We start from the raw sequence: 14,681 nt of genomic DNA on the forward strand, positions 1-14,681 counted from the left end.
TCCATTCCACACTTACACGGACACACACACACACACACACACACACACACACTGCAGCGCTGTGTTCAGAACTTCAGTCCATTGCTACATTGCGTTATGGGTATAGTAGTTGTATATACTACTAGTTAAAATGTACTAAATATATATTTTACCACTAAATTCTCCACATTGAAAGCATCAGACTGAAAGTATAAATCAAATACAACATGAACACAACAAAATGATTATGTCTGACCACAGTACAAACAACAACTTTTAACATGCAAGTTTTAAATTTAGACTGTGAAAAATTCACTGAAAGCCTTGTGAATATCAATAAATACTCTTAAAAACGTTAATTTGGATTATTAAATCTTTCAAATTCATCATTGTTAACCTGTCATCCTCTCTCAACTTCTAATGCAGGCAGTGGTATAAACTCAACAGTCCTTTATAGTTTAGAAGAACGGAAACACACACACACACACACACGCACAAACACAGACACAGAACTGCTGAATGATCAGACTAAACTGCAACAGAACAGCTGTGCAGCTGGACACACACAGTTGAACATTTTCTCCAAACCCAGCATAATATCCAGAAACAACTATAAGTAACTTAACCATTCTAAGACTGATTCCACCGGAAAGAGTGTCAAAACAACACGGTTTTGAGCAATACTGACTCAACTACTGACAAGAGTTTAGGACAGGAGAGGTTTTTTTGGCTTGTATTTTTTATGGCCTTCAGTTTACATGTTATTTGACAGAGAGCACTTGGCAAGATGTGGAATTATTTCAATGCAACACAGGAAATAAAATTTGCCTTTTGTCCGATTAACTGATCAAATTAATCAACAGATTGAGTGGTTAAATGAGCTGTTTGCTGGAGCCCAAGTGTAAAGATTATTCTAATAGAAATCCACAGTTTACTCCAACCTGAAAGGCCACAGTAATCACAGAAACACTTTGGTTTGGTAAGACAAAGACAAAGGTCTGTAGAGGAAATAGACAATTTAAGTTATTTTCTCTCTGATTACTTTCATGTGCACATCTTCATGGTTTCTAACAGACTATGCACATATGCAGGCTTTTCGCTAACCTACCACTTGTTTGCTAAAGTTAGTAGCTACAAAAAACTAATACAGACAAACTGAGAAAGACAGAACAGAAAAAAATTGGACAAGGCTAGTTTCATAAATTTGCCACTATCTTAAGACTGTGTCTTATATGAACTAGTTTAACTAACTAGCAGTTAGGCAAGGAGTAAGAAGTCTTATTTTGCGGATTCAAGTTAGACCAAGCTACAGTACGTTTTTATGTAACCAACTTTTAACTAGTCTATGCAGCTTGGCCACAGGAAGTGATTTTATCAATGATGTGCTCATGTCAAATGCCAAAAAAAAAAAAAAAAAGAAATACACTCATAGAGGAAATGAAACTTTTAAAGGTTACAATATGAATAATTTAGCATGGAGCATTTTGAGTATTAACAGTCAATGTTTACTGTCTCAAGAGAAATCAACTCTGTACTGGATTTGCTCTTGTCTCAAATGACTTTAAATCCTCAACACTCAAAGTCAGCCCCATCAAGTTAGCGCATCTCTAACCTAAACAAACAGGAAGCTGTTTTCCTCCCTAAACCAAGTTTATCTCAGGAATTCAGGACTTCTAATCCAATTCACCATCTCTGCAGAAAACCAGGATGCTTCCCAACATTTCACTCAAGAGCTTAATGGTAAACTCGACACAGTCCTAAAAACACATATCTCCACATGATTGGTTAATGTGTACTGCATCTCTAGAGATACAGGTTAAGAAATGAATGTTAAGAAACTTTTGAATTGATCAATGTTTGAATTGATCAATGTGGAGAACAAAATTGCCCTTCGAAGATTGCTAAAACTTACAAAACCTCACTTTGGGGACATCCAGGAGTGCGTGGTGGTTGAGGCACTGAACTTGAGTGTGTGTGTGTTTTGCTGGACAGAAGCATATTTTGAGTTAAGCAGCTTTGACCTCGTCTCGTGTTTATCTGCAAATATTAGAAGATTACAACTGTAATCAGTTTATGATTTTAACACTCCCATGCTCACACTTCACAGTTAAAAATACTCCAATCATATTTAATTCAGAAATATCTTGAGTCAAAATTATTGCTTAGACGTTCAAACTGATTTCCAACTTAGTGTACCTTTTGAAATGACACAAAAACCTAAATGTTATGTAAACGCTTCAGTCCAACTGTTGTGAAGTTAAACCAACAGATCTAAAATTATATTTCAAATCCCTTAGGTGTTATTTGACTACACAAAACCCTCACTGTAACTCACTAAGAGAGTACAGAGAAACAGTGAAAGAAAAGAAAAAAAAAAAGTCTATGGTCAGTAAGATCTTTTTTTTTTTAACGTTTTTCAAAGACATCTCTGATGCTCACCAACCCTGCATTTATTTTCTCAAAAATACAATAAAAACAGTAATAGTGTGAAACACTATTTACAATTTAAAATATATTTTTTTTATTTGAATATATTTTCAAATAGAATACTATTTGAATTTATTTCTGTAATGTCAAAGCTGAATTTTCAGAACCCATTTAGTTTTTAGCGTCACATGATCCTTTACAAATTATTCTAATATGCTTATATGCTGCTCATGAAATATTTCTTCATATTATTGATGTTTTAAAACAGTTGTGCTGCTTAACTTTTTTTGTGCAAACCATGAAAGCCTAAATTTTTTTAATAATAATTCTTTGAATAATAGAAAGTCTTTATGATCAATTCAATGCTGAATAAAAGTATTACTATCTTTCAGAAAAACAAACAAACAAAAAAATCTTCCAGACTAGGGATGTCAACGATTAATCGATGATCGATTAATTGTCGATAAGAGATGCAATCGATTAAGGCTGTCGATGGTCGGTTAACCCATTCAATGTTGGGCTGCGTGCGGCTCATGCGCACTCAACACGTGCGAGCGGCTGTGAGTGACGGTGACGATATATAAAAGCATCATCATTCATTCACAATGTACAAATTAAGCTTTTAATGTGATTTAAACTTTAAAGTACATTAAAATAGAAACAACATAAAAGTTCTTCAACATTAAATGCAATAGAAATGTAGTTACTAATCATTTCATCAGATAACTGTTTTATATCGTGCGCTTTGCAGGGCTGCGGGACACAGTGACAGGACAGATAGTCTATTCATTCCTACAACTTGTTAATTCATTCCTACGAATTATTAATGTGGCAATTGTCCATGTTTCATTAATTTTGTTCCCTAAATAACCCATGATTTAAGTGAAATAAGGGAACAAATTAATAAATCGAACGAATTCTTAATTCATGAAATCTTTAATTTCCCTTCCCATGTTTACCACAGTAAGAGATGCGAAAACAGTTATTAAAAGCGAAAGATAATAAAATAAACCTGGGAAATTAGAGGGTTAGACTATGAAGATTTAGGAAAAGAAACAATGCCTAAATATACTGAATTTGTGGAAATTCGTGACCAACCGGCAAACCAGAACAAAGCCGCGTAAATGAAGACTATGGGGTCCAAAAGCATGGTCGCGATCTAACATTTTCCAGTTAACCTATTATTCCTCTAATAAACAAAGCTTTTATACCACACTTGTCATAATCAGATCTTATCATTTCTAAATAAATAATTGCTGGATTCAAAACAGCGATTAATAGGCGCTGTGACCGACACATTCCTGGAGCATTCACTGCTGTCACTAAACGGTGACGCCGAGCATCGTTCACAAGTTTCTGCATGGACCTGACTAGGGCACAGGTTCTAAGCCCTGGGACAAAATGGGATGCTTTAAGGAAAATTTATAGCCTACTAAGTAATAGGCCCAACATAAAAATAACAATTTGTTTTCATGTTTTTTTTTTATTTTTTATTTTTAAATAGGCTATGCGAAATATATCCGACTTAAATAATTAAGATTAACGGATTTAAAACAGAAGTGTGGGCGCTCCATAAGTTCACAAAAAAAAAAAAAAAAAAAAAAAAAAGGATGACAACGCATTCTGTTTGTTTGCTTTATTTTACAGGAGCACAAATCTTCTGTTTTTATTGTGAGTGTGCACAAATGAAAGTAAACACTTTTGCGGAAAATATATATATTTTTTAATTTCTCAGCTGTTTCGATCGCCCTGGAGCCTGCTGCACACGTATATTCTAGCGATTCAAACTTACATCGCAGTCTGTTCATTATCAAAATAAAATAGTCAACTAAACATTAAAAGGTTACATTGGTCAGTTTAAATAGACCGTAGTATACCGGTCCACTCTGCTGTTCCAAGGACGTTTTTGCTCATATGATGTGGATCATCTTTTCCGTCTATATGCGAATGCGTGTTAAGTACAAGCCTAGTTTACATTATAAATAATAGTTTAACATTCAAATACATTGCGAATATGGAAACATTTCGATTTGTGCCGAATGAGACATGAGCAATAACCTCCAAATAAATCTAGCCAAAGCCGCGCTCGCTCATCCTCGTCAGCACGCATGCACTGTCACGATCTAATGCGCTGTATGCCGGACATTTTCTAGGACAGAATCCAGCAGGATCAAATTAATGTGAGCAACTGTGTTTTGGTGCAGCAGCGCCGATGTTCACTTAATGTGCAGCGCAGTCACACGCGCTCCACATTTCGGATAATTTTATTTTAAATACAATAATGTCAGTTGAAAACATTGCAATTGTGCTTTAAAATACAACAACGAGAACCACAAAACCATTTAAAGAGGCGCGTTCAGCGTTCTCCGTGCGGGATTGGAAACTGTCAACAAAGTAAAATGACCTCAAAAGTATGGCGCGCTCTCTTCATTTTATCAAATGATCATAATCGCATCTATTCATTTTATAATCCTGCTACTAGCATTTTATTCAGACTAAAACCTCTTTAATTCAAGTGAGAAAGCGTTTTGTGTGTGTGTGTGGCTTTTGCACATCCTGTCATACCGCTGACTGCGTGCCTGCAATAGACGCATTTTGCAGTATTATGGTTAACGATTAATCGATTAATTGATCGTTAATTTAAACGACGATCGATCATGGAAATAATCGAAATTTGACATCCCTATTCCAGACCCAAAACTTTTGAATGGTACTGCACATGTCTGCCAGGTTTTCTGGCCAATATTCACTTCCTGTGCTAGAACAGATGACTCAAGGGAATCACGGATTTAAACAGGTACCAAGAATCCAACTAAAACAACACATGCACATAACTGATGCACAAAGACACCCAAATCAAACATCACTGACCCTTCCTAATTTTGTTTCATGTTCCGATGAAAGAAAAACCTCACTTTGAAGTTAAAAAGTGCAGTGTGTGCATGCATGTCCTTGTATTGTGAATCTAAACTAAATCTTAAAATAAAATCAGAGTTTTGGAGGGCGAGCAGGCTGGGCGGAGTAAAGGATGAAACAGACCAGAGTTACTCTGTAATCTCTGCTGCTTAAGGAGCATGTTTAGAGCTTACCACACATGCACACACTCTTCTCCACTGCTCTTTCTCTGTCCCCGTTTCTTTCTCTCATTTGACTGCAGGAAGTGAGGGATCAGATATCGTTTGGGTCAACACGAAGGCAGGCCTGTGATGAAGGGCATTCCTGCATACTTCCAACCCAAAGACCTAAACTTCAGTTCTCTCACATGCTGGGCTTGATGTTCAGACAGTTCATTCTCCTAAACTTATAACCAAACTTCTTTCACCAAGCAACCCCCCTCAAACACACTCATATACACTGCATTGCAGCCTGACCTACTTTTCTCTTTCTCTGCAGAATGAAAAATGTGTGTTTATACTTCATGACGAGAGTGAACGCGGGAGAGAGCTGTATAAATTCACACCGAACAAAGACCAATTTTCGTGCATGCATGCATTTGTATGCAGATGTACTTTGTACCTGGTCACAGTTTAGAAGCCTCATAGTTTGTAATTGTTATGAATCATAAAAGGAAGTCCTCTTGTTTTCTTCCCCTTTGTTTGGTGATTATAATGCTTTAGTCATTCAGGAACAAATTAAACATTTAGTTTTGCGTGTTAATTGACACGACTCAACATTAAAAGAATATTTAGCCTAAAAAGGAAATTTGTCATCATGTACTCATCCTCATTTTAACTTCTAACTATTTCTTCTATAAACCACAAAAGGGACATTTGGGAGAATGACCTGGCAAATGCTTTCCATGCAATTACAATAAATTGGGAACTGAAGTTTTCAAGATTGAAAGTGTGTGACAGTCCATTTGACTTGTCGAGAAGATGTGCATAATATTTCAAACCTTGAATAGAGATCTCCTTGAAAGAAGAAATGGCTATTTGCAAAATAACAGTTCTTTTCAGTTAGATCTTTTCAATGAATCAACGGATCTGGTTAAAAAAGGTAAAAATGATTCATTTACAAATCCGAGTGATTCGATTCGAGTTCAGTTCACTGCCTGGATACAGTCACAACAGCTCACTCGAGAAGATTATCAGTAAAAAAAAAACGATTTCATTTTTATCTATTTCTCACCGAAACGCTATTTTATGACTTCAGAAGACTTGGAATATCAGACATGAGTCATACAAAGCAATTTACTGGCAGTTTTGCTTTCTTTTTAAAGCTTGACAGTTCCAGTCCCCATTCATTCAGGACATCATTTGACAATTCTCTTTTTGAGTTTCAAGGAGCAAAAAAAGTCTTATAGAGGGTTGAGTAAATTATTTTATTTTTTGGTTTACTTTTCATAACAGAAACATGGAACACAAATGAAAAAAAAAAAAAATCCACTAACGGTTTTCTCTTCCAGTATTTCTCTTTATCAGCATAAGGGGTTTTCCTGTTCTGAGTTTCTTGTTAAAGCCTACGTTGAATCACTGTGCTGTGTAATCATTAAGCTACTCACAAGATTTAATGCATGTGTGTGTGTGTGTGTGTATGTATAACAAGAAGGATGACCTGACACAAAGTAGATGAAGAAACCTGTGGGGGTACATAACCGAGTTTGTGTGAGGTTTACTTTTCCACTCTTTGAGAACAAAACTGTCCCCAGAAGTAAGTTAAATGTGACAAAACCTCCCTTTGGGGGTGTTAGTGAAGATTATATTAGAAAGTTTTATTATAAAACACATATAACTATGCAATACACTACCGGTAAAAAGTTTGGGATCAATAAAACATGTCATGTTTTTTAAAGGAGTATTTCATGCTCATCACGGCTACATTTATTTGATCAAAAATACAGAAAAAAACAGTAATCTTTCAAAATGTAATTACAATTTAAAATAATGTTTTCTATTTTAATATATATATATATATATATATATATATATATATATATATATATATATATATATATATATTGTGATGCAAAGCTTAACTTCCATCAGCCATTATAAAGTGTCACATGATCCTCGAGAAATCAATCTAATATTCCAATTTATTATTAGAAATATCTAAGTTGGCAACAGTTGTGCTGTCAAATATTTTTTTGGATACTGCTAAACTTTTTTCAGGATTATTTGATGGATAAAAACTTAAAAAGAACATAATACATAATAAAAAAACTGTAGTGTACATGGTTAGAAAAGATTTCTATTTTAAATAAATGCTCTTATAAATTATTGTTATTCATCAAAGAATCTTGAAAAAAAGTTTAAAAAAAATTAAGCAACACAACAGTTTCCAGCACTGATAATAAATACCTTAATCATTTTAGAATGATTTCTTAAGGATCATGTGACACTGAAGACTGAAGTAATGATACGGAAAATTCAGCTTTGCATGAAAAGGAATAAATTACATTTTAATGCATATTAAAATAGAAAAGGATTATTTTACATCAAAATATTTCACAATATTGCATCTTTTTCTGTATTTTTATCTAATTAATGCAGCCTTTATATAAAGATAAGAAACTCTTTTGAAAAACAATCACAAAATTCTGATCCCAAACTATATATATATATATATATATATATATATATATATATATATATATATATATATATATATATATATTATAATATATGTATTATTTTTTATTTTTTTACTTAATAAAAGTTATAATCTAATTCTTAGTGCATGAGACCTCACAAGTGCACCCAAAGTAGCTCTGATCCTCTATAGGACTTTTGTTTCAGGAAAAAAGAATCACCTGGATTGTTTGTTTTCCCAGAGTCACGCTCCTCTGCACTAAAACACAACTGTCAAACAGTCCCTGCGACTCTGATTGGCCAGTTCACAGGAAAATAAAGAGCTTTACCTTTGAATACACTCCGCCTATAGTGACTGCAGCGAGGCAATAACCTCAGCGACGCTGCTGTGCAAACACGACCATACACAAACATAGCTAAAACAAAACGGATATGCAGGCTTGCAACCATAACTGCAAACAGAAATGCATGTGCATTCATGCTAAACCAAAAACACAAAAAGCTGAAAAAAAAATGGCAGATTAGTATGTGGACTCTCTCTCTGAGAGGTTCGACATACAGAAGAGCAGAGTGTGAGACAGGAATCACGCAGTCTCTCTCCCTCTCTGAGCTCAGTCATGTAAAAGAGTTGTGTGTGAGACAGGCATTCACGAGCTCCGCTCTTCCCCACATTCCGCACGCATGCTCCGGCTGAATCTGTTTCCGCACACACAACTCTGGCTCTTTTTAAAGACTGCTCCTTTTGTCCAGAACCGATTCGCAGGCTTGATACACAGCAACTGGCAGATATTTGACACTATTGTGTGAAGCTGGTGCAGTTGCAGCCCACTGCTTTTGTGCTTCCCTCTCTAACCATCTAAAAACTATAATGTCCTAAAATCCATGTTTCAGAGCCAGTACAGGTGAGTATGTTTTACTGAAATGATTTATTTCATAAGTGTTACGCCTTCACAGGTGAAAAGTGCAATCCAGAGGACTAATGATCCACCTCAAGGCAACATTAGAAGCCTTCACTTGTGACTCATGAGACGCTGGCTTAAGGGAGGTACTCGTGCTACTGATCCTCATCTCACACTTATAACACAGTCAAGTCACAAGGGATGCATTTATTCTCATTTCCATCAACATCAGTCCTGACGAGCATTACACAAAATGACCTTTTGGCAATACTTTCATGGATTTGCCTTATTATATTTTCATTTAATAAATGTATGTAAAAAATTCAGTGTATATATTTAATATAACAAAAGTAATATTATTATTTTAGTGAATGTTACAGCTAATAAAACTTTTACTAACTAACTACTTTATTTAAAAATGACAATTTTAAAGCTTAAAATGAATTTTTAATTTTTTAATAATGTAAATAGGCTACTTAAATTTCTATTTATTTCTTCATGTAATTTATAGAACTATCGTAAAATTTTTAAATGTATATTATTATCAGTGTTGGGTAAGTTACTCTAAAGAAGCAACTGATTACTAGCTACTAATTAGATCTTCAGCAGTATAATTAGGTTACTATACTAATTACTCTCTAAAACGCAATGCATTTCTTAATGCTAATTACTTTCTAAATCCTATATTACCATCAACCAGTTGAACAAAACAAGAAAAGACATGAAACTGCTTTTTTCCTTATAAAATAAATAAGATGAAACTGACAAATTATTTGAAAACTGACCAAAATATTTAAATTAAAAAGTTTACATTAAAACATACATTTTAACACCAGATGACGCACTTTTATGTTAAAAGGGGGAAACGAGACGAAAGGTAAGGAAATGTCTGTGAGCTCCGCTGGGAACGACCCAACAGTTCGACCGGGCCAATGGGAGAGATGCAAGGTCGCGAGCGCGTGCAGTGCACACACACACACACACACACACAGTCCTGAACATTAAATAAATTACATCAACTTAAGCAACTTCAGCGCATAAACATACAAATACTGAGAAGTATGAAAGAATATAGAAATATACCGCCAGTTTGGTATTGTGTCTATCATATATTTGTTCTCTAGAACCGAAACAGAACGTCCTTGTTACATGAAAAGTATTTTCATATCCAACTTACCTCGGTGAAAAAGTTATCCATTGACCTTATAATTATGAATCTCCGAGGTCTTCATATAAGTCAACCATCTGAACCATTAGTGTAACACAACAGAGCGAAAAGTGTCATGCAGCCTAGAAGCTGACCACTGAAGCCAGTTTGTTTCTCTCTCGCGACACGTCTTTTGTTTCAGACCATACAGATGTTGGAAACTATCATATGTCCCCCTGCCAGTCACGAAAGGAAGAAAAAGTTGAATACTTCCCAAGCGCAGTGACACTGGAGCTCGTAAAGCCGCAGCGTAACGGTAAAGACGTAAAGACGCGGCGCGAAGTCACTTTGTATGCCGGTGTGACACGCGCCTCGGTAAACAGCGAGAGCTTCGTCTCCTGTCAAGTTTGCAGTGACTCCAAGAGTTTGTCGGCTCGCTGTATGTTGACTCCGCCCCCCGCGCGGGTTGAACGGCAAAAACTACTGGAACTTTTGGAGATCCTGGCCTCGCTCGCGCGCTCCTCCTGCTGTTCCCGTGGCGAGGGCGCCCGGCATTCCCTTCAGATGATTTCTGCGTGCAAAAATAAATGTTGGTGTGAGTTTCTGTACAAGACCGCCCTCTAGTGGTCGTATTCATTATTTGACTGGCACTTTTGCATGCGTTTCAGACAATGAACCAGGAAATGGTTCAGTTCAGAGAAATCGAAACTAAACTGCTGTCGAACTGTTGTGAATGTCTCTCCAGCTGTGTCTGTGTTCAGTAAAATGGCAGAATCCAGTGTTTCTTTGGCTCAGGATCAGTTCAGCTGTCCGATCTGTCTGGATCTACTGAAGGATCCAGTGGCCATTCCCTGTGGACACAGTTACTGTATGAGCTGTATTACAGACTGCTGGGATCAAGATGATCAGAAGGGAGTCTACAGCTGCCCTCAGTGCAGACAGACCTTCACTCTTAGACCTGTTTTAGGTAAAAACACCATGCTGGCTGAAGTAGTGGAGAAACTAAAGATGACAAAACTCCAGGCTGCTCGTCCTGCTCAAAGTCACTCTGGATCTGGAGATGTGGAGTGTGACATCTGTACTGGGGACAAAAACAAAGCCATCAAGTCCTGTCTGGTGTGTCTGGAATCTTACTGTCAATCCCATTTTGAACGTCATGAAGAATTTCACTCTGGAAAGCGACACAAATTGACTGATGCCACTGGACAACTGCAGGAGATGATCTGTCCTCTACATGATAAACTGCTGGAGATTTTCTGTCGTACTGATCAACAGTGTATATGTTATCTCTGTATGTTGGATAAACACAAAAACCATGAAACTGTATCAGCTGCAGCAGAGAGGACTGAGAAACAGGTACGAACTCAGAATGTATGCTACATAATGACTTCATAATCGCCTATCTCTACATAGTAAAAAAAATATTTTTAAAATAGTTCTCACTATGATCTCATGAGGCTTTAATTGTTTGTTGCATGTGTTAACATCTGTCAGATTTATGATTATTTTATTTTCCTGCAGATACAATTGGGTGAAATGCAGAGAAAATATCAGGAGAGAATCCAGGAGAGACAGAAGGAGCTTGAGGAGCTGAAAGAGGCAGTAGAGTCTCACAAGGTGAGTTTTGAGCAGAAGAACAGCTGCTGGCAGCTGAAGAGCTGTTTCAGACTCAGTTAGGACTCTCCTCCAGTCAGTCAGTGAGGAGCCAGTGCTGGAGCTCTTTCAGTCCCACTGAAGTCCACTGTGGGGAACAGACTGTGTGAGGTAGCAGGAAGAGCTGAGTGAATGGACTGATTCTGATGCTTCTCTCTCTGTGTGTCCTGACAGCGCTCTGCACAGACAGCAGTGGAGGACAGTGAGAGGATCTTTACTGAGCTGATCCGCTCCATTGAGAGAAGCCGCTCTGAGGTGACACAGCTGATCAGAGATCAGGAAAAGGCTGAAGTGAGTCGAGCTGAAGGACAACTGGAGCAACTGGAGCAGGAGATTGAAGATCTGAGGAGGAGAGATGCTGAGCTGGAGCAGCTTTCACACACAGACAATCACATCCATTTCCTCCAGGTAACAGAGATCTGACAAACAGGACAGTGGTCTTCAGAAAGGGAAGAGTACAGTATCATGAACAGAGATTTTGTTTCTTTTGACATTTTCTGTGTCTTTATAGAGTTTCCAGTCTCTCTCGGTTCCTCCTGCATCTACAAACTCACCCAGCATCACTGTCAGTTTTCGCCTCTCTTTTGATGATGTTAGTAAATCTGTGTCTCATCTGAAAGAAAAACTGGAGAATTTCTGCAGAGAGGAGATAGAAAAGATTCATGATAAAGGTAAAGCAATGATCGTTCATTTACTCTCAGACATAAGTGATGCATCACATACAGTAGTCTCATAAAGCAGGTATAAAGTCTGGTTCATTGTCTTATTTAGTTTGAACACAAGTGTTTAGCGTAAAATATAATCATGACCACAATTATAGACCGGTGAGCACAAAAGACACATTTTAATGTGAACAGTTTACAGACGACACAGAAGAAATGTGATTATGTAACAAAGGCCACTGTTAGGCAGTGCAGTAAACTTCACTCTCCTGGCCTCAAGACACTAGCACTAGCATCTGATACAAGAGGCTGTGATCTTCAGGGTCCTTTTTGTAACCACACCTGCCTCCCATGTCGAATGTAGCTGATTCGAGCTCTGCAGTCTGAGGCCGAGACAATGCATAATCTACTGTTGAAATACAACATGTATTAAAATGTATATATTAATATACACAACGTTGTCTTGTTGATTTCCATAGCAAAATATATTGAGATCATTCCCACCCTTGAATACAAACAAGGAACGAGTTTCTACAGTGTAAGTTACTAAACAAGCAAGCACACACTCACAAGACACACTCCTTCATATATTAATATTCAAGATTTGCCACAATGAAAACTCATCATCTGATATCAATAGTAAAACAGTTTTCCATTCAATTTTGGTGCTATAGGTAATTGTCGTTTTGAATACCATACATAAAATGCCCCCACAAGTGACTGTGAGCTGATTTTTCCAACACAGGCTAATGGCATCTTTTAGGCAGAAGTTTAGAGAGAAGCATGTGGTTAGAAACAGTTTGCAAAACACCTAACAATGTTCACAGCACCTTGTTTCATTGTTTTGTTTTTATTGATTTAACACAATTGATTTATGTTAATATTTTAAAATGAGATTTCTTATTTTGATGTAGATTGTGTTTTGTCTCCATCAGATTTCTTCCAGTTCAAGTGGATTTGAACACGGTACATAAAAACCTCCGTCTGTCTAAGTGGAACAGAGTGATAAAATCCACTTCTAAAGAACAGAGTTATCCTGATCATCCAGACAGATTTGACACTGTGGAGCAGGTGTTGAGTGAAGAGAGTGTGTGTGGACGCTGTTACTGGGAGGTTGAGTGGAGTGGTGATGTGGACATATCAGTGTCATTTAAGAGCATCAGCAGGAATGGAAGGGGGATGATAATGATGACAGTTGTGACACATGTGAGTTTGGACGTAATGATCAGTCCTGGAGTTTGTTCTGCTCTGACTCTTGTTGCTCATTCTGGCATAATAATGAAGGGACTGCACTCCCTGTAGCCTCCAGCTCCTCTAGAATAGGAGTGTATGTGGATCACAGTGCAGGAACTCTCTTCCTTCTACAGCGTCTCTGACACAATGACCCTCATCCACAGAGTCCAGACCACATTCACTCAGCCTCTCTATGCTGGGTTTGGCTTTTATGGTGACTCGTTTGTGAAACTGTGTGAATTATCAGAATAAATGATACATACAGTAGACTGCAAAACAATTCTGTCAAACAGCTTTAATCAGTCAATCAATGTACTACAGCTGAACTTGTGTTATTAAAAACAAGTTCACTCAATATAATTAGAGCTGAAATATTTAATCAGATTGATTTTTTATTGGTTATAACAACCAATAGGGCCTATTATCATTTGTGTAACAGACACTAAAATAAAGTGTTTACAGACAAGTTTGTTGCATTGTATTTCTTTCATCAAACATAGGAAATGAGGTGAAAATGAGGTACCAATATTATTAGAGAGAAAAACAATCTGTTTTGATCAGAAGGAACTGAATATCTCTTGCTAGCATTGTTTACCTTGTAGCTAGCACAGCACATATTAACATGATTTGACATTTTACTGGCATGATTCTAACATGGTTTAACACAATGCTAGCATGATTTATCATGTTGAAAAATGTTTCTAGTGAGCATAATACTAGTGTTTTTCTATCATGTTTTAGTAAATGACCTTGCTAGTATGTTTTAACATACTCCTAGCATGATCCTAGCAAGTTTTAGCACTTTGGGTCTCATACTTATAAAGTTAATATGGTATAATGCACACCTTTAGCTACTGCAGTCTTACTACCATACAAATACCACAGTTAAATTGTGGTTACTCTGTAAGAACATATGACACAAAGCATTACAGAGGCAGAATTCCTATGACAAAGAAATCATATTACATATTAGCTACACGCTAAAACATATTAGAACATGCTAAAATGTTCTAGTATCATGCTATAAACAATAAACAGACTTTAACCCTGGGGTTCTCAACTCTGGCTCTCAAGAGTTTAGCTCCAACCCTAATCAAACACACCTGAACAAGCTATTCAACATCTTCAGGATCACTGGAAAGTTACAGAC

The 14,681-nt window shown here is 36.8% G+C and overlaps 2 protein-coding genes across 2 annotated transcripts in view; one reads left to right on the forward strand and one right to left on the reverse strand.

The window, feature by feature from the left end:
- LOC113120749 (unconventional myosin-X-like) overlaps window positions 1–10,381 on the reverse strand; it is a 45,391-nt gene extending 35,010 nt beyond the window's left edge. Inside the window, exon 1 of the mRNA XM_026290774.1 lies at window positions 10,014–10,381. Within this exon, the coding sequence (XP_026146559.1) occupies window positions 10,014–10,034 (21 nt within the window). The 5' untranslated portion in view covers window positions 10,035–10,381. The remainder of the gene's footprint in view (window positions 1–10,013) is intronic.
- A 231-nt stretch (window positions 10,382–10,612) lies between these two features.
- LOC113120765 (tripartite motif-containing protein 29-like) lies at window positions 10,613–13,614 on the forward strand. Its single transcript, XM_026290798.1, has 6 exons — window positions 10,613–11,339; window positions 11,505–11,600; window positions 11,811–12,044; window positions 12,148–12,307; window positions 12,778–12,836; window positions 13,234–13,614. Exons 1-6 carry the CDS (start codon window positions 10,749–10,751, stop codon window positions 13,270–13,272), a joined length of 1,179 nt encoding a protein of 392 aa, XP_026146583.1. The 5' UTR covers window positions 10,613–10,748; the 3' UTR covers window positions 13,273–13,614.
- Window positions 13,615–14,681: the final 1,067 nt, after the last annotated feature.

Source organism: Carassius auratus, chromosome 2, assembly GCF_003368295.1.
Source record: "Carassius auratus strain Wakin chromosome 2, ASM336829v1, whole genome shotgun sequence".
NCBI classification, from domain to species: domain Eukaryota; kingdom Metazoa; phylum Chordata; class Actinopteri; order Cypriniformes; family Cyprinidae; genus Carassius; species Carassius auratus.